General features: G+C 41.3%; 1 protein-coding gene across 6 annotated transcripts in view; it reads left to right on the top strand.

The window, feature by feature from the left end:
• TNRC18 (trinucleotide repeat containing 18) overlaps positions 1–24734 on the top strand; it is a 152547-nt gene that overhangs the window by 90150 nt on the left and 37663 nt on the right. For 3 of the 6 annotated variants that reach the window (XM_074208316.1, XM_074208312.1, XM_074208313.1), the window contains 9 exons: positions 3330–3514; positions 5474–5900; positions 6650–7636; positions 11440–11612; positions 11872–12008; positions 12397–12525; positions 14805–14979; positions 16652–17012; positions 20735–21013. In XM_074208316.1, the coding sequence (XP_074064417.1) occupies positions 3330–3514; positions 5474–5900; positions 6650–7636; positions 11440–11612; positions 11872–12008; positions 12397–12525; positions 14805–14979; positions 16652–17012; positions 20735–21013 (2853 nt within the window). The remainder of the gene's footprint in view (positions 1–3329; positions 3515–5473; positions 5901–6649; positions 7637–11439; positions 11613–11871; positions 12009–12396; positions 12526–14804; positions 14980–16651; positions 17013–20734; positions 21014–24734) is intronic. The other 3 variants (XM_074208318.1, XM_074208315.1, XM_074208314.1) reach the window with 1 other exon arrangement.

The raw sequence follows: 24734 nt of genomic DNA, 5'->3' as shown, positions 1-24734 counted from the left end.
TGGTAATCAGGATGCTAAATGTAATATGATCTTATTTTCTTGACTTTTCAGCCAATTGTGTGACTGTAAAGATGTGCTCAGTTATAAAAGTTTTTACCAGTGCCTACCTTTTTTTATTTTCATGGAGTGTACTCTTGATGCATGTGTAGGTCATTCTCATAAACATACATATATTTGCAATGTGCACTTCAGATGGACAATGAATTGAACTCAGAATTTAATAGAAGGAAGGGAGCAGAGTAGGTTGCATTTGGACAATTGGGTCTGGTTTTTAAATCAGTTTTTACTGTTAACTTTTGTTTTTATATCAAATGCATTCCCCAGTGTATCCTTTTCTTTCTCCCTCTGAAAGCCATCCTTTATAACAAATTTTATAAAAAGAAAAGAGTTTAGCAAAGCCAACATATCAATCTGACATTTCATTTAGTCCCCCATACCCATAGCTGTGCAAAGAAAATGGAGATGTGTTTTCTCATGACTCTTCTTTGGGATTAAGCCCAAGACCCCTCTTTTTAACAAAAATGATTTTTTGGCAATATTCTGAGTTTATGAATGATGGGACATGGCACTTTCCAAGAAATCAAAGTTGGGAATGACTCAAAAAACTATAGAGAAATATAGACTGGGCATATATTTCCAATAATAACTTATACTCAAGAAGTAGCATAAGAGATAATTATAGGATCATGAATTTAGGTATGGAAAGAACCTTAGAGGTCATTTTAATCAACCCCCTCATTTTACAGATAAGGAAATTGAGGCCCACAGAGAGTAGATGACTTACCCAAGGTTATTCACTGACACATCTTAGATTTGAATCTAGATCTTATGATTACAAATACAGAATTATTTTAACTCTAAGTAACACACTAGGGAAATGTATGTTCAGAAAATCAGGTAGACCTTTTATGTGATATGAACAGAAGAAAGATAGTCACAATGATCCTTTGATATCTAAAGGAAAGTTTCCATCATGCTGAGTGGTAGGGAGACTCTTTGGAGGAACAAGAATCCTACAGGATAATAAGGCATGAATCGTTTAAGTTCTGGCCCTGATGGAGGAAATGTTCTCATCAATGAGACCTGAGTTCAAATCCAGATTCAGTTACTTACTAGCTGTGTGACCTTGGACAAATCTCAACCTCTCTCTGCCTCTGATTCTTGATTTGTAAAATGGGGGTGATAAAATCAACTATGGGGATCAAATTTAGGGATAGTTAGGCCTAAATAAATGATTGATGAATAAGTGATCAAATAAATATTTAGACTTTTCCTTCCCCTTTCATTCAAGTGTTTTTTAATCATTCAGTCAATCAGTCAGTCAATTATTTACCACTTACTTGATGCTAGGCACCTATGTTGGGAGTGCAAAGACCAAGGTATAATGGCCCTTCCTCTCAAGAACTTACTTTCTAAAGGAGAGACAAAATTTCTAGAAGAACCTTATTTTTATCATCTCTGCTTCCTACATTTTCCTCTTTCTAAGAGAGGAGTTAATAGACTTTACCCAGTTTTTGTTCAAATCAGATTTAGGAGAGAAAATATGATATCTGGGCCATTGTGGTATATACTTTTATCAAAATATTACAGCTAATATCAACACTTCCTAATGGATCCCTTCTTTATTTCTTATGTACTCTCAGGCCTTTACAGAATGCAGTTTGCTCAATCTTAGCACATTATAACAATAAGTGTACATTAGCTAAGTACACTAGAATATGGTCAAGACAGAAATCTCTTGTTTATCTGATAGGTATCTAGAAATATTTTCTTTCAAAGTGATGGCTGTGTTCCTTAAATTTTTTTTCATAATTAATTTTTGTTGATAAGTCAGATGAATCTGATCTTAAGTTCTATTATAGTATATACCTTACTGGAAAAGTATATTAAGAGTTTTTTTTATTTGTTTTTGTTTTTGTCTTTAGTATGCTTACATATAGCAACTTCTTGGTTTATTTTACCTTAATTATTAAAATATATCCAAGAAACAGAAAATAATCTAACCTCTGCTTTCTCCCCCCTAAAAATAAAACATTGTTTCACCACACTGTATAATTTTGATTATTTACAATGATATCCCCAAATAGTCAAGGAAAGGCAAGATTGCTTTATTCTATATACTCTATGAGGGCAGGAAAGTGTGCAACCTATTTTCTTGGTTCTTATAAACTTCATTCTTCCAAAAGGATTCGAGATGGCATAGAAATTAAATATAATCTTTGAGTATACTGAGTGGGAGATAATTTGGGATAATACCAGAACAGAGACCATGCAAAGGAAGCAGATGTAGTGGTTGTTGCCAGAGACCCAAATTAAACAGATTCCTGTAGTTGAACCCAAGTTTGGCTCCTAAATTTCATTCATTCAATTGTTCTTTCATTCAATAAAGAATTACCCAGTACCCACTGTGTATAAGACTACATATAAATTTTGATAGAAATATCAAGATAACATAATGAAAACTACATATCATATTTCTAATCTCTTTTCTCTCTCATCACCAACTATCTATATTCACTGGAATCCTTAGCTTGGAAAAGCGTCTCATATGCTCCCATCCATCCTTGCTGACTTACTTTAAATTACCCATCTTCATGGATACTGTTGGGTCAAATTGGCCCTCTTACCTGTTCCTTGAACTTGACCCTCTAAATGACCCTTGCACTAGTTCTCTCCCATGCTTAGTGTGCACCCACTTCTTTCATCCACCTCTTTAAGGTGCTAACTCTCTCTTATATCTTGATCCCCCCCCCCCCACACACACTTATTTCCACTGTCTCTCTCTCCCATCTTTATTTACTTTGCATTTTCTTCTTTGTGGGCACTTTTTAGAGCCCTATTAAGTTCCCTGAGGGGCTGCTTCATTTTTGTTCATGCAGGCACATAGGGTCCCCCAATAGTTAAGTTTTTGTTACATTGAATTGACTTTGACTCAGTTTTTTCCCCTTAAGAATGAGAATTGAACAAATATAATTCAAAGGAGAGTATAATGTGTCCATATGAGTTGTAAAATATAGGATTCCAGGAAATGTCTCATTTCCCAGTGATGCTAAATAAGTGAAGGCCCCCGTTTAATTGTCACCATGATCATCATCAGGGATAGAGAGAAAAGGAAGGATATGGGACTTTAGGCTCTTGGGGATAGAAACAATGGGGAGACCTCAACTCATAGATTAACTCTTAGCCTCAGTCCAAGCCTTGGGAAGCCCCTAGAGAAAGCTGGGGAATGGGGCACCCCCTTCTTCTTGCTGGCTGGTGAGACAGCAGCCTTTACGGTTCCACCGAGGCTGACTCCACTCTCCATTTGTGCATATTTGTGTTTGTTTCAGCTGAGTTGATGGAGCGGGCTCCCCCTCTGTGGCCTGCGATGTACCCCCCAACCCGAAGCTCCCTTCAACACGCTCATCAGCTCCAGCTGCTGTCTCACCAGCAGTTGCTACGGCAACACGAGTTGTACATCTTGCAGCAGCAAGCTGCGCACGCCATGGAGCTGCAGAGGAGCGCCCAGCTGGTGGTGAGGACTTCACACGGGCATTTCCTGCCTCGGACCCAAACTCTGTCGGGGGTAGTGGGGCCAGCCTGTGCCAGAGAGAACCCTGTTTGAATAAACCTTCGCCCCCAGGGCTCAGCTGCCGCTGCCTCTCAAAGAACCATTCCTTGACAGGATCCCCTGGGGTTGTTCATAAATCAGACACAGTCCAGTTCAGACTTTGAAGGGTGATTGTATGAAATACTTGTGGCCCTCGTGGGGGTACCCAAACCACAGGGGAAGACTCAGAGAGGTTTTACTCTTTTCCCTAAAGCACTGAGGTCTCCTAGACCTCTTGACATTTTATAGATGGAGTCTGGTGTCTCTCCCCTCCTCCCACTGATGCTTTCTTCCTTTAAATTTTAAAAGAATTTTTGAAAAAAAAAAGGTGAAGAGGGCTAAATTTACAGACGTAACACCCATTTGGGCCATTTCCAGTGCCAAACCCTCTGGGACTTTAGATCATTCCCTTTTATATATCCAAATCTCTCATTTGGCTTCCCTTTGCTCTGAACTTCATGCTCGGAGAATGGATTGGTTGTCTTTTAATAGCATCATGTCCTTTTTTCCTTCTGGCATGCCCTACAGGGTGGGAGAGGGAGCCCTTACATTTACATTGAGCTAAGAGAGAGTACCCCAGCCACCATTTGTCATGACTGTCAGCAGCCCCTGAAAGTATCTAGAGGTGAAGGGAGGTGGTCACACAGTTTCAATGTGCTGTCTGTCCCATGTTATCAAAGTGCTTGGGTCGAAAGCAAAAAAAAGGCTTTTGAAGGGCCGAGAGAGCCTCCAAATTCTTGCTTTCCAAGTTCCTCCAAGGGTAGATCAAAAGCCCAAAGAGGACCTAAGAGAGGCCCAGCTGCAAAGCTCTGAACCCCTCGCCATTGCAGCTCCAGGACCAGGGCCCAGGCCAGGGCCAGGCAGAACCTCCAGACTCTTATTCCCTTCTCTTGGGGACATTCAGCCTGAGCCTAAGGAAGTATCCACCTACTAAATTAATGAACACCTAAGTGAGTCCAGTTCCAGAAATGTCAAATATTCTAGTATCTATGAGATACATTTATAGTCTACAAGAAAGAATTATTTCTCAGGGGGAACTAAACATGCCAAAAATAGAAATGTGTTCCAAAAAAAAGTTTAGATAAGGTCATGGATGATAGGTTCATTACGAATTTTTTTGTGGGGAAACTCTAGATGGTCAAGATGACCTTTTGACGTTACCATTGGTGAGATAATCCTTCCCTCCTGCAACTATATCTCTCCTTGCTTTTATCAGTAATGTAAATTGGGACTGAGGCGAAGGTCTAGTATGGCAGCTATCACGTTCTTAAGAATAGAGGGTAATTGATGAAATTCACCAACTTATTCCTGTTTCTCATTGATTCTTCCTCCCAAACCTCATGAAACATTCTAAACTTATCCAACCCATGGCCAAAACACAGAATTGGATTCATGGTAATTGGTAGGGAAAGCCTTTCCAAATGATCCGTAGGCCCTAGGAAACATTGTTCCTGATTACTGGAGAGAATTCTTGAATAAGGAGAACTGGCTTAACCCAATAGCCTTCTCCTTGGAGGAGAATTGCTGCTCTTGGCTGTTCTGAATGGAACAGTTGTGCTTATTACACGTCCTTAACAGAACAATTACATCATAGTCCCAGAGAAGAGGTTGAGCTTTGGCTAGAAGACAGCAAGACCTCCTCAGGGCTTCTTCAGCTCTGACCAGGTGGTGTGTTAACTCTACCTGAAGGGTATCTATGTACATGGACAAGCCTTTGACCACTCCTGGGGTCTCTCTGAAAGCATGGCCTCCCACTCCCATCCTTTTGTACTATCAGACTAAAGCCTATCTTTTCAATATGATGGTTAACCCAGCACATAGGTACAAGTGACTTTTAATCCCTTCAGAGCAGCTAATGCTATTGTGTATTTTTTTTTCAAACAGGAAAGGTTAAAAGTCAACGAACAGCGAGCGGAGATGGAAGAAAAAGTCTCTAAGCGGAGCCTGGAGAGTAGTAAACAGGGTCTCTCCTCCTCTGGTTCAGGACTTATCCACCACCGGAAGCCCCCCGTTCTCTCACCCAGTACTTCCACGTCCTACAGCAAGGCTGTGAGCCCACCACCCTTATCCCCTCGTGCCTCACCTGTGACAGTGCTCAAAGCTAAGGTGATCCAGAAATTGGAGGAGACACCCAAGCCACCAGCTTACTCCTACCCTGCCACCCCTAGTTCTCACCCTTCTAGCCCTCCTCCTGCTTCCCCACCTCCAACTCCTGCTATCCCCCCCAAAGAAGAAGCTCCAGAAGACATAGAGAAGAAAGACTTGGAATTAGAGAAAGAAGCCTCCAGCCCATTTCAAGACTTATTTCCAGGTAAGAAATTCATAAGCCATGCCATTTTCCCCTCCTTTAGGATTATAACCTAGAAAATGACCCCCCCCCCCAAGTTCCTTCTCATATCAAGTAACTCTTCTTCATTGAAGTTGGGGTCTGATGATATCTCAAACTTGTGCATCCTGCCATCTTTTCTTCTCTTGGCCCATCTTCCATGCCAGTCCTCATACCATAAATCATTCATTCTCTTCCTCAAATTTCCACACCCTGAAGTTGGTAACAGTTTGTAGAGTACATAGGTTAAGGGAGAACTCATCTCCAAAGCAGAATAATTTCAGTCCTTGAGTTGGTCAGGGAATGTAGTAACTGGTACACCCTAATTTTGGTATTTTGGGGGAACCAACTGTTCCAGGTGGAAGGAATAGACAAAGTGCAGAAGATGATTAAGTTTTCAAATGAATTAACAAGTAGTCATTAAAACACAAGCAGAGTTCCAGACCCAGTTTTTTAGAGAGGTGGATTGGGGAGGAAGGAATACAAAATAAGTAAAAGTCAGGATTTTATCACCTTTCTCTTCCCTCCCACCCATTTGGATAAATAGGTGATTACTAGGTTGTCTTTGGTTGATTATCATTTAATCTTTATAGAAGGTGTGAACTATATACCATCCTAGAGTACAATATAAATGATCCCTGCCCAAGAATAGCTTTCACTCTAAGACAGAAAGGGAAGAAATATCTGAATTTTGACTACAGTATCTAATGACTATCTCCCTGTTTCTTTGGCAGAGATTCCTCCAAGATATTCATTCCAGTCCCTTCCCACTTCTTTTGGGAGACATTACCCATATCTCCTCCAACCCACAGCAGCTTCTGATGCAGATGGGTTAGCCCCCGATGTGCCATTACCTGCTGAGGGACCTGAACACATGGAGTTGTCCCCGGAGGATAAGCCCCTTCATTTGACCCCATCCAAAATTGTAGAGCCTCTCCAGGCCAGCCCAGAAGAAGAGCCCTTGGAGGAGAGGGTGAAGGCTGAGGTGGAGGAAATGGAAGAGAGCCAGGAAGAGCTCCCTGAGCCAAACTTGGAGCCACCCAGTCCCCTGTCCCCAGTGGCTCGGCCAGCCCAGAGCCCTGACAACTGCAGTCATCTGTCACAGCCTGGGGAATCGTTAGGCCCGATGGAGCAAGAGCTAGAGGAGATTCAGGATCGTCCACCAGAGTACCAGGTCGGGCCTTGCCCATCCGAAGTGGAAGCTGAGACTCAGGATGAGGCAAGTGCTGGTCCAGAGACCTGCTCCATTCACATGGATTACGAGGGCCAGCTAAATAAAGATGAGGAAGACCTTCCACGAGTGGAAGTAACAGAGGAGCCGAACGAAAAGAAGAGCACACCTCTGCCTGGTGGGCCTTCACCCAGCATAGAAATACAGGACAGGGACTCTGGCCCTGGGGGGCAAGAGTTTTTCAGTCTACCATCAGAGGAGACAGGACCTGTGCCAGCCAGCCCCCATTACCCAGAAGAAACCTCCCCCTCCCAGCTTCCCTCTTTGGACATCAAGCCTGATGATCCACTGGCTGGCATGAATGCCTTGGTGGCAGCCACAGAGCTCCCCCAGGCCTACCCCCTGCTCAACACTGGTGGTGTCACCCAAGCTCTGGTGAACCTGGAGGTGGCTGACAGCCTGTCCCTGGAGCAGAGCTTCTTACAAGGAATCACTCTACTGAGTGAGATTGCAGAGTTAGAACTGGAGAAGAGAAAACAAGAAGTTGAAAGTAAGTTGGGAAAGAGATTGTGTATGTAGCAATCGGGTAAAGTGACTTGCTTAAGATCACACAGTAAATATCAAGTATTTGAGACCAGATTTGAACTTGGGTCCTCCTGACTTCAAAGCTGGTACTCTATCCTCTGCACCAGCTAGCTGCCTCAGATTTTTATTTTTTTTTAAGCCAAGGCTCCTCAATGTCCTAGGTTTGGAAATTGTCTGGAAGGTCAAAGCAGTTGGCTTGACTCTCTTAGATGAATGGGATCCCCACTGTCTTGACCATGGATTACTTTGTGACCTTTGACATGTCACTTTTCATCTTTGTGGACTTCAATATACTCATTGTAAGACAAAAAGGATGGACCAGATGACTTGAAAGGTCCTTGAAATATCTCACTTTGGTTTTTTAGAAACTGTTCTTTCAATTTTTGCACCCAAATCTTACTTCCAAACCTTACTTATATTTCTTTGCCCTTCCCCTCTCCACATTATCAGATCATAGACATCCTTTTTGTCCAGGGGTCCTTGGCTGTTTTAGGGTTATGGACCCCTTTGGCAGCCCTGGTCCCCTTCTCAAAATGGTGTTCTTAAATGCCTAAGATGAAATACACAAGATTACAAAGGAAATCAGTTCTATAGAAATACAGGGTGTCCCAGAAGTCTTTAGTATAGTGTTTATAGCTTTTGGAGCTTAAAATTGTATTTAAGACTTTGGGGACACCGTGAATATCTACTAAAACTAAAATGTTAAATTTTATTAAAATTATTATTTTAATAAAATTATTATTAAAATTAAATAATAAAATCAGAATTATTGAAATTAATATTATTACTAGTAAAATTATTGTTGGGTTACTGAACAGCTAATAAATGCAAAATGCTAAATATTTGCTAAAATTATTTTTACTAAAAATGATCATTGCCATTAAAATTTAATTAAAATTAAACCATTAAAATTTTTACTAATAAAATTATTTAAATTATAAAACTAAATAAAATAAAATTGTTAGTGTGATTTTTATAATTGCTAAAACAGTTATCATTCACTAAAATAAAATGCCAAAAAGTACTCAAATATTAAAAAAAAACAATTCATGGACCCTAAGTGAAGAACCCCTCAGTAAGCCATCTTATTTGACAGAGGAAAGGAACAAACCTAGAGGTGATACATGGCTTTACAAGGGTCACACAGTTGATTAGTGGCAGAATTGAGACCAGAATTGAGGTCTCCTGAGGCTTTATCCACTCCATCATAATGACTCTTGAATTTTCTTCTGCCTCCAGAGTTGTCCTCACCATCAGAAAGTGCATGATGTTGTATGAATTTTTTGTGGTTCTCTGCTAGATTAGTACCCCAGCACAGGATCTCAGACAAAGATCATCCCTGTCCTTTGGAGTCCTGCTCCCTCTCTCAGACCATACAAGTCCTGATTCCTTCCCATAGCATCTTATAGCCTTATAGGGGTACCTGCACTCCTTCATTCTAAGCACTGACTAGTAACTGGGCCTAGTGAATCAATCAAAATAACAGGACTGTAATCAGTTACTGGCTGAATTTTTCTTCAGGCCAAGGTTGCTTATCAACCTGCCTCTACCATAAATTATTATTTAGCATTATTATTTATTTATTTAGCATAGCATTATATTTTATATTTCCTCCCGAGTTATGTGTAAAAACAAATTTTTATCATTCATTTAAAAAAATTGTTTAAATTCTTTCTTCTTCCCCAGTTTGGTTTTTTTGCACTTGTAATAGTATTTTATTTTTTCTAATTTCATGTAAAGATAGTTTTCAACATTCATTTTTAAAAATTATATAAATATTTTATTTGTTTTTCATTTACATATAATGGTAATTTCTATCAATCATTTTTTTTGCAAGGTTTTAAATTTTGCAATTTCCCCCTCCCCCTTCCCTCCCCTTCCCTTCCCCTTCCCCAACAGAAGACAATCTGATAATAATCTTTACATTTGTTTTGATAATATGCATAGATCAAAATTGAAACAACATTCATTATTGTAAGATTTTGAGTTCCAAATTTTTTTCCTTCCTTTCCCCATCCCCAAGACAGCAAGGAATCTGATATAGGTTATACGTTTACAATCATGTTAAACATATTTCCACATGAGTCATGTTGTGAAAGAAGAATCAGAATCAGAACAAAAGGGAAGAAACACAAAAAAGAAGAAAAAAAAACTCCAAAGTGAAAATAGTTTGCTTCAATTTGCATTCGGACCCCATAGCCTCTCATTTGATTTAATGGGCATTATTTATTTATTTTTTAAAGTTTTTGCAAGGCAATGGGGTTAAGTGGCTTGCCCAAGGCCACACAGCTAGGTAATTAAGTGCCTGAGGTTGGATTTGAACTCAGGTACTCCTGACTCCAGGGTGGGCGCTCTATCCACTGTGCCACCTAGCCACCCCTTAATGGGCATTATTAATCAAGTTATTTGCGAACTCTGTGGCTCCATTTCTTTATCTGTAACACAGAAACTGGTAAATGACTACTCTTTATATTAGAGAAGTTATAAGAGGATGCAAATAAGGTAGTCATGGTGAATGTGCTTGAATGAAGTTAAAAGTGCTCTAAAGTATAAGGATACAGAAAGTGACTATGGTAAAGTCTTTTTTTTTTCTCCCTTGCTTTTGTGCCCCCACAGATTTTCATGACATTCCAGAAGACAGTAGAGAATTCAATTTAATTTGACATTTGAGTTTCTAATTTGCTCATTCCAGGGAGCAGTCTTTTTTGAAATTTTTCCCCTTTCCCCCAACAGAAGGCAATCTGATATAGTCTTTACATTTGTTTTCATAATATGCATAGATCAAAACTGAAACAACATTCCTTTTTGTAAGATTTTGAGTTTCAAAGTAGTCTTTTTTACTCAGAGGATAAAAAATTATTTGTAATAATGGTCCAAGGGAAGGAATAGTAGATTTGAAGTCTAGAGCATGTTAGTTCCATCAACTAGCTGTAAGAGAGGAACTATGAGTGGTGAAGAGAGAATCTGTTTCAGAATCAGGAAAGCCTTGGTCACTGTCCCGTTCCTGACACTTAGGGGTTATGTGGTACAGTGGATGGAGCATTGGCTTTGGAATCAAGAAGATAAGAGTTTGAATCCAGCCTCAGACACTTGATGCTTTTTTTTTAGTTTTTTTTTTGACAAGGCAATGGGTTAAGTGACTTGCCCAAGTTCACACAGCTAGGTAATTATTAAGTATCTGAGGATAGATTTGAACTCAGGTCATCCTGACTACCTAACTGCCCCACACTTGACCCTTATTAGCTGTGTAACCCAGCATCTGGTCATCTCCAGTCATCCTGATTTCAAATATGGCCACTGGACCCAGATGGTTCTAGAGGAGAAAGTGAGGCTGGTGACTTGGCACAGCCTCTCCCCCCTCACTCAAATCCTCAAATTAAATTCACATGCTTATCATGGCATCACCTCCCTTGATGTCATGGTTGTCTTTGAGCATGAAGAACAAACATCATCATTATCATCGTCATCTGCCTGTGTGACCTAGTCACACATTTCTTTTTTTTCCTTTAAATTTTTTTTTAAAATTTGCTCATTTAGGAAACTTCAATGTTATTCTGCTGTGAAAGAAATTAAAATTTTTAAAAAAAGAAATTTAATTTGTTTTGCTGCAGAATGACATTAAAGCTCCCTAAAAACTAGTAAAATCATAGGTCTAGATCAAGCTAATAATAAAAAACAAACAAATGTGCAAAAAAATAATAATAATGGTTTTAGACAAAGCATTTGATTATGGTCTAGGACTAAGTTTCATATTTTTCCTTTATCCAGGTTCAGAGAACTGTCCTGTGCGTCCCACCCTTGAGAGCTTGCTAGCTGCCAGCACCCATATGTTGATGGAGGTGCTTTCTAATCCATTTATGGACCCTTTGAAGACCATCAAGCTGCCCCGGGAATTGAACCCCAATAAGAAGTATAGTTGGATGCAGAAAAAGGATGAACCGGTAAGGTGCTCTCCATTTTTATTCTTCATGAGGCCAGAATTTTAGGTTTCCTTTCATTCAAGGCAAGACTACTAACCCTGGTGTTTTTAGCTTTTCACCAAACCCACATTTAAATCTCTCTTACCATGGGGTACATTATCTGGTCCAGAAACCCTGCCAGTGAGAGCCCCCTAGGATGGAGGCAGGCAAGGCTTAACCTTGAAGACGGCCTCTGAGGTCTACTGTCTTCTCTTTTTCTTTGCAACCATCTGTGTCAAAGATGTACTCTATCAAGTCTGCCATCGAAAACATGGATGCAATGGAACTAGACTATCGGATGAGGCTGGCCGAGCTCCAGCGGCGATACAAGGAGAAGCAGCGGGAGCTGGTGAAGCTGCAGAGGCGCAGAGACTCTGAGTAAGTCCCTGGCCCCCTTCCACCCCATCTTCCCCCCAACTTTCCCCCCATCTTGGCCCTCCCCTGGTGGCTTTTCTCCACCCTAGGTCAGAGGCAGCTTCCTGGACTGGCCTCTTGTGTCTGGCTCCAGGAGGGCAGGAGAAAGCATCTTTCATTAGGAAGCCTTGTTTCTCTCGGTTCTTGTGGTAGTTCAAACTTAGCAGTTTGGTGGTGGCAGGTGGCATAGGGGTGTGTGTGTGTGTGTGTGTGTGTGTGTGTGTGTGTGTGTGTGTGTGTGAGTGGTTGTGTGCCTGGGTGTGATCGGGTGTGTGTTTGCGCACCCGCCTGCGCTTCATGTGCATGCGTTGTGTCTCCCCTGGTTAACAGCGAAGCTGTGGTTCTTTTAAAGGGAAAAACGTGAAGAGAAAAGTAGAAGTTTGGCGCGAAGGGGCCCTGGAAGGCCGCGGAAACGGAAGCATGGATCCAGTGCTCTGTCTCCTCCTCTGGAAAAAGGGAAGAGTGACGGCAAGAGCGGAAAGTAAGGCTGGCATCTTGGGCCAGGGCAGTGCCCTGTGGAGGGGGAGGAGCATGTGCTTAGAGGGCAAGGAACCGCCTGGCGCCTCCGGGGATGTTGGTGTGGTGTCAGTGTTCCTGGATGGTGGTTGCCAATAGGAAGCATGTGTTTGGCGGTAGTCACGGGGCCATTTTATCGTTGTCCTGGTAGCAAGTGGCAGTGTCTCCCAGGCGAGGTTGCTGTCAGGCGTGGTGTCTTTGGGGTGCCCTTGGCCGGGTCACCGGGGCTCAGGCTGGTGTGGAAGCACAGCTTTGTCGGTAGTGTGTGTGTGTGTGTGCTCCCTTTCAGAGAAGGGTGACTGGGCAAGAGAGTGAGTGATGGGAAGATTTCCAGGCTGGTAATTGAGGTGAACAACAGGTAGGAAGACGGACCTGCATCAGCACGCGTCAGAGCGGGAGGAATAAACCCGACAGGAGAATTTTTGTGCCTTAACTCCAGTGAGAGGGCCAAACCTGCCAACCCTGCTTCCTCTGCTGCTGGGACCTAGCTCCTCTAGGAGAGAAAGGCTGAGCCCAGGAGTCCTCCACCAGGCTCCCTCCCCGCGCTGGGATGGTTCTCCTGACTGTTGGTGGTGACTCGGACACGCAGTTCAGCCCCTCCTGCCTGGGGCACGGACTTCCACTCCACACGCTCCTGATCTTCTCTGATCCGTCCCAGCACCCATCTTCCAGCAAATCCACTCTCTCCATCTCCTCCTGCTGGCCAACCTCTCCCTGGCTTTGCCTTATTTTCTGCACATCTGATCCGTGCCTCCTGGGCTGCTTTTGTTGACTGGAGAGGACCATGGGCATCTTTGGGGACTTGATGACCGTTCAGACCTGAGTTGGTTGGCATGATGGGTCTTCCAGTTAGCTGGCGAGTGAGACTTCCCATGGGGATGAGTGAAGGGAAGGGAGAATTGGGAAGGTTGTGAGGAAATAGGTTTTCTCTGGACTTTAAGGGCTTTCATGTCCATTCTCTCAACCATCCCCAAGAGAAAGTATCAAGGAGCATGTCTCAATGAGGCTGGAATGTAAGAAAGTGGCTAGCAGGATCATTGTAGGGGTAGAATTATTAGATAGCTAGAGCTTCTCTATTGTGTGTGGAGGTCTATGGGATCAGCCTATTGATTAATCTGAGGTTCAACAGAAAGTGGGGCAACTTATGTCTCATTTCCATTGGAGAGGTGCTGTAGGATTCGTTGTACTTGTGGATAAAATTATGGCAAAAGGAACACTAGAGGGATAGTTTCAGTTCATCTATAAAGAAGTAGGTTGATGTCCTGCCCCCCCCCTTTCTACTGGAACATCCCTGGAGGCCAAAAAGCTAGATGAATAGAGGTGAAAATTTCTTGATAATAACCTGCTGTGAATGAGAAAAGGGAAATAGTTTGGGGATATCTACAATGATTTTAAAGAGTTTGGAGAAAATACATTTTTTTCTCCAGATTATTATTTTTTACCTACAAATAAACAAAAAGTCCTTTAGTTTCTCTTCTACTTCCTATTTGTGGTCATTCAGGCAGATGAGCAGAGAGGAATGGTTCTTTCCCTGAGCAGACACTTTTTAGCTTTTTCCAGACCACTTTACCTGGATCCTTGTGGATTCTACTGAACATTATGACTCAATCATCACATTTTGGTAAAGAGAAGTGAAATTATGAATGTGTTTTTGTGTGTATGTATGAGTGTGTGTGTGTGTGTGTGTGTGTGTGTGTGTGTGTGTGTAGACCTGAGAATGAGCATATAGCAAGTTGACATGGATGAGAATTCTTTCTTCTCTGTGTAATTAAATTCTTATTCTTCCTGATGGAATTTCCTAAAATTTCTCATGCAAAATCTAGCCCTTTGCCATGGGTAGACCCAACCTAGAATCTCTGGCATCTTTCTTCTAGGAGGTAGGGTTTTGCAGTGTTTGAAAGAGTCCTGGATTTGGAATCAGAGGAAGTGTGTTCAAATACTACTAGTTTTCTAATCTGAAAAACAAGAGGTTTGAACTAAATCATCTCTGAGGTCCCTTTCAACTCTAGAATTGATGAGCTCTAAAAGCTAAGACTTGTTTTCAGTGCTCAGAAGAGTTCTTCAATACCAAGCAACCTCAGAGAATTTAAATAGCTACCTCCTCTCAGGGGCCACCTCGGGCTCTTTGACCCCAAAGGGAGATTCATTTCCCAACATTAAATAATAGTTAATTCTGGCTGTCTCTGGGGGCTGAGGAGTGGGGTAGTTCCTGAGCTAATCACCAATAGTACATCTGGATTGCAGGCTAAGCAAATCTTTGCTGCTGTCGGAAGACTCTGAGAATGGAGAAGGGATGCGGAAGAGACACAAAGGGTCAATCCCTGAGGACGACGAGGACATAGACAGTGGAATTGGGAAAGCAAAGGGGAGACACCAGAACTGGGACGAACATGAGGCCACATCGGGCTATTCAAATGAGGTTAGTAAACTAGGAATTTAATGAATGAAAAATGATTGAAACAGCATTTATTAATTATGTAGTATGGTGCGAAACTGTAGATACTGCCCTCATGAAGCTTATATACTCATATGGGAAGATAACACTTGGGAGGGAATTGGTGGCCAGGTAGGACTGTTTTGGACTGGGAAGTAGATGATGAAGCATTGGGCATATTTAATGGACATGTCTAGGAACATTAATATTGTAGAATTAAGTATGGATAGTGTCCAACATCTACCATTTGGAAGGCTAAGAGAGGAGATTGGCCCCAGTACATGGGACTATGGGCCTGGAGACAAGACAAGAGAACTGAGTTCAAAAGTGGCCTCAGATCCTTGGTACCTGTGTCATTCTGGGCAAATTACTTAACCTTTGTCTGCCTCTATTTCTTCATTCATAAAATGGAGATAAAAAGAGCATCTACTTTCTAGGTTGATTGTGAGGCTCAAATGAGATAATATTTGGGAAATACTTTGCAAACCTGAGCGCTCTATCTAAACACTAACTAGCTTATTAGTAATTGGTCACACTGACTGTCCCAGTGTTCCCTCTCAGTTCCACCCAATTCACTCAAATCCAAGGGTAGATTTTTGTATATTGTTAGTAAACTAGTGTTTGGTTAACTGTCTTAGTCTCCAGATCTAAGAGAAGGCATATTTGATTGAAGTATAATTTGTTCTCTGAACTCTCATACTTATATTTAGAATCATCTCCCTTAAAAAAGTCCTCTATCCTTTTATATACTCTTTATCCTTCTTCCATAAAACCCTTTGTAGGAGGTATGAATTGGAGAATATAGTTATGCAGGTCTGCTTCAGTATAGGAAGGAAGAACAATTAGCAAAGCCAAGGTTCTGTTTACTTTATGTTTCATGGTCACTATTTTTTCACCATTCATTTTCAGGAGCAAGGAATGTCCAGCCTAAGGGCAGTATTGATCTTGTGTTGCCAAGGCAACCATAGTCCAGAACTTGAAATTCAATAAATTTAGTAGCTTTTTAGGGATGAATTAATTCAATGTTTGACCAAATATAGTCCACAAATGATGTTATAAATATCCAGATGACCCTTGGTAGAAAATAGGTTCCCATAAATAATACCATAAACCTTCATTATAAACTTTAACATAAGTAATACCATAAAACTTCACTATAAACTTTTAAGATAAAACCTGTAAGGAAATTAAAATATATTTACATCAATGACTTGATCAAGACAGAATAGCTAACTTAAAACATACAAATGGTCAACTTTAACAATAGAGTAGAAACAGGAATGTGATTGATTGAATTTTTTTTGTTATATTTTGTGCTCTGGTGAATTCATCATCAGTCGCTGTGCTGCAGTCATTTCTGTGGTCAATCGGATATTCCATGTAGTAATCTGAAACAGTGGTCAGATAACCAAACTGCTATGATTTGTTTCATTTCCATGGTATAGGATATATTGTACTGGTATGTTTTTTTTCTTCCTCTCTATGCTTCTTATATTTTCCAGCTGAAGGTCATTACTTGCTGCCCAGCTGCTGCCCAGAGAGGCTCTTTTATCCAGACCATGTCACTTGGATTCTGCCATGAAGGCAAATTGAAAAGGCCAGACCAAGGGCTCCCATTTCTGTATCTTAATGTGTAACCATGACTTTTCCTTTCCAGCTAAAGATCAAGAAGAAGAAAGTGGCCAGTGACCAGGAGCAACTGGCAACTAAACTGGATAAGGCCCTGTCCCTCACCAAGCAAGACAAGTTGAAGTCACCCTACAAGTTTTCAGACAGTTCTGGGGGGAAGCAGAAAAGTAGTGGGGTTAGCACCAGGTACTTATCTCCCCATGATTCTCTGCTGAGCAAGGAAGAGAAAAAAGCCCTGACCAAGGGCCTGAGCCTATCCCTAAAATCCTCTAAAGAAGGTAAAAATAAGTTTGCTGCCAAAATGAAGATGGAGGTGGGGCTAAAGGTGAAAGGCCAACTGAAAGTTTCCCACTCACCTGTGATATCGGAAATGAGCAGCTACTCGTATAGTAAGTAACCTGTTTATTGCTTGTCCTTATAGGTTAGGGAAGGGAGGTTTCTCTCTTTCTCTCCCTTGGTGTTCTCATTCTCTCTCTCTCTCTCTCTCTCTCTCTCTCTCTCTCTCTCTCTCTCTCTCTCTCTCTCTCTCTCTTTCTTTCTCTCTCTCCCTCCCTCTCTCCCTCTCTCCCTCCCCTCTCTTTACTTTTTTACTCACGTGGTTTTTGGGGAAGAAGATGTTAAAATTGTACTTTACCATGTCCTAGCTGAGCTGGTCACCTCCACCAAGTGACCCCTCCTTGGATGATGTATTTGATTGCTGAGTGGGTGTTCTTTGCTTTCTGCCGTTCAAGAGTCAGACCTTTGTGTGTCACTTACGTTTTTATGAAATAGTTGACATTCATATACTGTGTGGTCTTTCTCTTTCTGGGTGGTTACCTTTTGTTGGTATCTGGAGAATTCTGATGGATGGAAGGGTAGGATTTGTTTCATGATCGATCTCCATGCTAAACTGGTCATGGAGAGAAGGTCTTCCTAGTGGCTGGATTACTTTGTAGAGTTTAGGGCTTTGGTGATAGTTTGGAATTCTCTTTGGAGAAGTGTAGTGCTGTTGCCTGGTATGGACTCAGCCCTGTGGTGTTCAGAATTAAGACTAAAGGAGATTGGGAAGGGAGGCAGTGACCGCTCCTTTATAGGGATAGGTCAACCCCACTTATGGAAAAACAAACACACAAATCCACACTTTATAAGAATCACATAAATTTGGTGGAGACAGGTATCATTACTTAGTTTTCTCATGCAATACCCAAGAAATAGGCTCTTTGGTTTCTTTAAGTCATGAAGTTTCACCTGGTGCATTTAAAATGTGAGTTGACTGGACACCCTTTGCTGGAACATACATATCTGCTTTTATGTTTCCTTACCCCCTACCATGTGGAAGATGGAGCTTAAGAGACCCCAGCCATGTCTCTTGCTTCAAGATTTTTTGATTCCCATGGTGATGTTTGAGTCTCTCCGACATCCACAGAATATTGCACATGGACGCTGAGTAAATGATGGTAGACCACCTGAATGGATGATGCTTCTTGCTCTCCATAGTAGTGATTAAGCAGCTGTGGAATAGCGAGTGAAATTCTGTAACTCAGATGGCAATTTCTTTTAGCCCTCAAGATAAGAGGTTGAGGTGGCTCCTGTTGGTCCATTTGTGCCTGCCTCCTTAGGGTTTTTTTTGTTTTTTGTTTTTTTTGCAAATTGCTTGGTTATCTGTCCTCAAGTGTCACATTGGCTTCCACAGCAGGGTATCAGAAATGGTTTCTTGTTTAGCAATTTGTGGTTGGACTTTTGACTGTCTGGACAAAAAAAACCCCCAAAAACCACAACAACTCACATTTTTCTTAAGCAATCATTTCATTTGTATTCCTAGTCCCAACAGACCCTAGCAGGTCTCTTGCTCCATATCTCTCCAGGATGGGACTTGAACAGATCTCCTTAGGCTTATACCTGAACATATCCCATAGTTAATGAGAAACCCATAAACTAGTCACTCATTTAATAAATGACCTTAGGGAAAAGTCGTCATCTTCAGTATATCATATTGATTATTAGATTATGGTCTGGTTGTACCCTTTGCCCATAGAAGAGGATGTATTTGCAGTAATACACAGGTAGTAATCAATCAAAAGCTGTTCCGTTTCTATCTTTGTGTCTGGTACTGAACATTTGTTCCTCTATGGTACAACTTGGCCTCCTCTCATAAGCGGGACTTGGGGGATATATGATACTCTCTTCTGATTTTCTGTGCTATTGACTGATTGGAAATCCAATCTGATCAGCACAAAAATTTTATCAAAGGACTTTGTTATGCCAGAAGATGGAGACAAGTTAGGAGGAGTAGTGCTGTGCTTATGACCAGTTCTCAAAGATTTGGTGCTAAAATGCCAGAAGGGGCCATCCCAAATAGCTTTTTTTTGGTTTGTTTTTGCAAGGCAATGGGATTAAGTGACTTGCTCAAGGACACACAGCTAAGTAAGGATTAAGTGTCTGAGGCTGGATTTGAACTCAGGTCCTCCTGACTCTAGGGCTGGTATTCTATCCAATTCTCCACCTAGCTACCTACCCCCAATAGTTTTGATGAAATACTCTTCACTTTCCACCTTTCCACTGATAGGAGAGCTACTGGGTTTGAGTTTGTGGTTTTTTTTTTTCCCTTAGGCTGGGCAGGGAGGTGGGATGTACATATAAGAGAATTTAAAAAGGGTCCACTGAAGATCAATCAAAAAAAATGAGTTACAGGGAAGAAAAATGGTGTCTATGAGATAAGTTAAGGGGATTGCTATTATTTAGTCTGAAGAAGGGAAGATTTGCAAGGTGGTTTTAAAATGCTGACCATCTATTCTCTATTTTCAGAGCTAGAGAAAATGGGTTTAAATTTTTCAGTAAGGAAGATTTGGGTTAGATTTGCAAAAGACTTTTTTTCTTTGAGCTGGAACAGCAGAATAAACTCCTGAGGGATCTCACTGATGAGGGAACATTTTTGCCACAATAGGCAAATATGAGTACAAATGGAGAAGGGGGGGAAATGATCTTATCTTACTTGGCAAAGATATAGTGCTTACCAGAGATAAGAGGGTTAGATGAGATGACCCTGGAATGCTTTTGTGTCTTAGAATTCTGTTATCATGTAGGAACAAATGACATGGATTCTGAGACAGAGGACAAAACCTAAAAGTTAATTTTCAGAAATGTGGAATTGTTGCATAACTGAGAAAGGAAATCCTAAACTCCTAAGCCTCTGGGTCAGGGACCAGAAGTAGCATCAATGTGTGTGCTCCTGTGCCTCAAGGCAAGATCTCCTAAGCTGGATATCAATGTTGCTATAGGATCTTCAGGAATTTTGTGTTTCTGTCTCTTTGAGGGCTTTTCTTTTGGAGCTAGGGAGGAGCAATAAGGTATTAAGAGAATTTTCCATTTTGATGTTTTCTGAGACTTCAATAGCTGTCTGAAAACACCTTTGATCACTAATATTCTTTTTATTTGTTTATTTTTTTTAAAAATTTTCATTTAAGGCAGTGGGGTGACTTGCTCAAGGTCACAAAATTAGGCAACTATTAAGTGTATGAGGCTGGATTTGAACTTGGGTCCTCCTGATTCTAGGGCTGGTGCTCTATCCACTGTGTCACCCAACTGCCCTGATTACTAATAACTGGATTGTGACTCAACAAACTTTTGAGAATTTTCCACACTCATAGACTTTTGCAGTTGGGACAGAGTTGAACATGACTCTCCTTTACCAGAAATTAGTTTCTGCATTGGATGATATATCTCAGGAGGGATGAAAAATAAGAGGTTTCCTTGAAATGTTTCTTTCTTTTCATTTGCCATAAGAATTAGGAAACTGAGTTAGATGGTGTTGGTCATTGTTGGTGATCACAACCTAGGGAATGACTCAAGTCCAAGCTTCACTAAGATGAGTCATTGGTGGTTCTGTCAAATTGGAAGCCTAGTCCAGGGAGCCTAGGACCGAGGCAGAGATCTGGTGGCCAAACTAGCTAGTATGGAGGAAATTGAACATGATAGATCTCTCTAGTCCCAGAAAGAGCCTCCACTTTTCAGGAGCCCCTGTCATTTTCACACACCCACTTACACACAAATAAGTAAATAAATAAATAAGGGAAATGAACCCCCCCAAAAAATGATATGACTTAATCTCTATTAAAAACTACTTTGACTGCAGATACGGACTCAGAGGAAGATGATGAATCCTTGAGGGATGAGTGGCCTTCACAGTCTCCATCCAGCTCCAAAACGAGACCTTCCAGTCTCTACAGCGTAGTGGCCAAAAAGAGCAGCAAGTCAACTGGAGGTCTCAAACCACCCAAGAGGGGCGTCTCTGCCACCAGAACTCTCAAAGCTAAGCAGGCCACAAGCAGAAAGCAATCATTTGGTTTGCTACTCCAAGAAGCCGAGGCTAGATCTTCCTTCAGTGACTCTTCGGAGGACTCATTTGATCAAGGTTACTAGCTAAAAAACACAAAAATACCTTCCATGTTTTAGAGAGAGAGAGAGAGAGAGAGAGAGAGAGAGAGAGAGAGAGAGAGAGAGAGAAAGGGAAGGAGGGAGGGGGAGAGAGAGATTGAGAGAGAGATTGAGAGAGAGAGATTGAGAGATTGAGAGATTGAAAGAGGAGAGAGCGAGAGTCTTGAGAGATGGCCTTACCAAGGTTGGCCATCTGGGATGGCTGAAGGAAGGGCAGCCATCTTTGTTCTTGGCAGCGTAGCCTGCTTTATCAGTATAATTTTTTATTTTATTTTATTTTGTATTTGTATCATTGTGATAATATTATTGGCTGGCTCTTTTAGAGCTTTTATAATGGACTGGTTTTTAGTCTTCACCTTTTTCCATTCCCTCCCCCCCTCCTCCCCTTCCAGTTCCTTGACTTCTTTCCTGACCACTGTCACCATGGTTTTTGGTTTGTTTTGTTTTTGGCATGGGCCTTATAGAGGCTTCCAGAGGAACTTTTTTGTAAATGGAATACTGTTGTGTGGGCGTGTGACTTGATGTTTGTACTGCGATTTGGTATACCAAGCTTTATTAAACATATCGAGTTCATTTTTAACTAAACCAGTGTGCCTTGTCTCTCTTGCTGTGTCTCTTATTAGGTGATTAGGTTGACGCTTCCCTTCATTTGTTCTACCCTCCCCCCCAACCTCCTCACAACTCCAAAACAAGTAGAAATTGTATTAATGCAGTCTGATGCTCTCTCTATTATTCAAATATCCCTGGTAGCGATTGGCATTCATTTCATTTTTCAGGATTAAAATTAATTATTCTATTATCACCATCATCATCCCTGCTCTTTTTTTTAAGCTGCTTATTTTATTTTTTAAATTTATTTTCTTAATCTCTGTTATCACACAACAGTGGTTAAAGAATATTTGGAAACACTAGTTCAAAAACATATTTCCACTTTGAAGGGTGACAAAAGTCAGAATGGGGTGTAAAATATTTGTCATTTTAAACATTTTGTTGTTCACTTTTTTAAAAGTAATAGCAGTGGTAGTATTGTGTTGGGCCAGTGACATGGTGTAGTGACAAGGTCACTGGACAATGAGACTTGAGTCCTAATGTTGGCCCTGTCATTCATTCACTGGCTCTATGATCCCTGGACAAATTATTTCTACTCTCTGAACTAGATTTTTCCTGTATAAAGTGCAGGGGCTGGTCCAGGTGATTGCTGAGGTCCCTCCCAACTCTAAAAACTTTTATATGGTTTTCCAAACACACACCTTTTGGAAAAAGTCTGGTTTGTAAATTTCTCAGATTCTCCATTTCAATTAGAAATAGTCAAAGAAGTGGAAGTAAATGAAGTAAATGAGAATCTTTGGGAAACTCTACACTCCACTGACTTCCTTAGCCAGGATTTTTTGTACCTGGATCCATCTCAGTATTAACTCCTTGCTATTAACTGGGAAGGAAAGATCTCCGAAGACCTTAAGAAATACAAAGAAGTTACTTTTTAAGGGCTCACTCATGAAGTGAGAATAACAGAGATGGGTCATCAGAATGGTTCTGTGGAATTTGGAAATGAAGTGTTCCTCACCCCCATGACAACTAAAACTATTAGCATCCAGCTTAGACAAAATCATTGAGAGGGAGGTTGACCAGACAAATTTAGATGGGAGGGTGAAGCAATTTGAAAATTCGTAGGCAATAGTGTTTATGCTCCAACCTTTCCAACCCCTTTCTGGGCTCAGCTTACTACTTCCTCTCCTTTCCAAATTGGCAGCTCTCCATTTTTGATGACCATTAATCCATAGCAAAATATTCCATTCTGGTTGAATTGTTTTGAAATGGCCATCTGATACAAATGCTGTATCAGAGAAAGAGAGAAATCTGTGTGACCATGAAGAGAACCAGTCCTTCCTAGCTCTGTGACAGAACAACCACACATACACAACACACATGCACAACACACACACACACACACACACACAAACACACACGCACATGCATTCTCACACTCACACACACTGATAGGCCTTAATTTAAAGGGCTCATGCTCTAGTGTTTCCATGGAAGAATCTGGTTTGTTTTCCATTCAATTCTGCATCCCCATGTGTCCCTGCAAGCTTGGGTGTTTGTCCCTTGTCCTCGAGGCCCTCCCCTCTCCCCCCCTTTTTTTTCTGAGTGAAGCCAATGCTTTCAACTTTTTTAGTTTCTTCCCAACTTGAACTTCATATACAAATATGAAATTTCTCCTGATTCATCAGGAGAAAGCCAAATGGCCAAGAGTGTATTTTTTAAAAATGTGCCTCCTATCTATTCCCGTTAGAATTGGACAGGGTGGGGGTTGGGTTCAATATTGATGGGAAAATGCATCTGGTCTTCCATTGGGATCTCTTAGCTGGGGAAAGGCACTGGGGATCCTCGTGGGATTGGAGGGAGGAGGGTGGATTACTCTTTTTATGAATGTTTGTTTATTTATTTCCCTGCAAATGAACCTTTTTTTTCCCCCCACCCCGAAGTTTCTTTTAAGGGATATTTGGGTAATAGGGTTTCTAATGACTTTCCCTGATACTAAAACAATTAATAACTTAAGCTTTTCTAGCGTGCTCGCTTTCTCCTTGCAGCTGCTTGACCATCCCTTCACCCTTGACCCCTATCCATGATGCTTTGAATGTCTGTATCGGTCTCTTGCATTTGCTCTCACGCTGCACTAAAGAAGCAAAGGGAAGGCTGGGAGTAGGGCAGACCCTGCTCAGCGAGGGGTCCCTAACCATGAACCTGAACCTTGCACATTATTATGTAGGTAGGCAAAATACCTTTTCTTTCTGTCGTCTATAAAACCTCCGGCTTTTTTGGTGTTTGCCCCCATTTGATAAAACTTAAGTATCTTTTCCTTTATTTTCCTTTTTTTTTCACTTATTGGGTTTAAAAGAAAAACAAAAACCAAAAAATACAGCATCCCTCCCTTTGGGTTTTTCTATAGGAATGTTTCTTGCTATTTGCAAACCCTGCTTTAGTTGGTTCTCATGCTAAGGACTCCAGACAGAATTTCCTAATTTCCTAAGATTCCCCAGAGGAAGAAGCTTTTCTACCCAAGTTCTGGGCCTCCCTCAATATTCTCAAGTAGACTTGGGAGTACCCTCTGTAGGAAGCTTCACATCTTCCTTATAGATCTGCTTTTGTTTTTAAGGAGTTGATGAGGGATGACAAAGACCCAAGCTGGGAGGAGAGCTTGAGGCCTTGGTAATTCAAAGAGTGATGGACAAATTTGTTGATAGCAGTGATAATGGGTAAGGGTCTGACTTTAATTAGGCAAAAGGAGAAATATTTGCAAATGGTCCTTAATAGGAGGGGGAGGGTTGAAGCTCATAAATATCATTTACAGACTTCTTTGCAAAGTCCCAACTGAGTCTGTGCTGCTTTTCTCCATCCTCTCATGGGAAGAGAGGTCTGATCTTTGGGTAGTATTTTGATGTTGCCTTTCAATACAATAGAGCTAAATTTCTGTGGGTTACTGTTGAGGAGGGGAAGAAAAGTGGCTTGGGGAATGAGAGGTGGGGAGAAGAGGGGTAGTTCCGATCCAAGCCAGCTAGCTCCCTTGACTTGTCAAGCCTTAGCTGTCAAGCCTGTTCTTGGGACTTATTTTGAATGGAAAAATCTTTCTGGAGTCAGTAGCATACTATGTGGGAAAGCAGTCCTCCAAAGCAAAGTCAAGGATTCTCTGCTTT

Source organism: Macrotis lagotis, chromosome X, assembly GCF_037893015.1.
Source record: "Macrotis lagotis isolate mMagLag1 chromosome X, bilby.v1.9.chrom.fasta, whole genome shotgun sequence".
NCBI lineage: Eukaryota > Metazoa > Chordata > Mammalia > Peramelemorphia > Peramelidae > Macrotis > Macrotis lagotis.
This window is presented reverse-complemented; position numbering and strand designations above follow the sequence as displayed.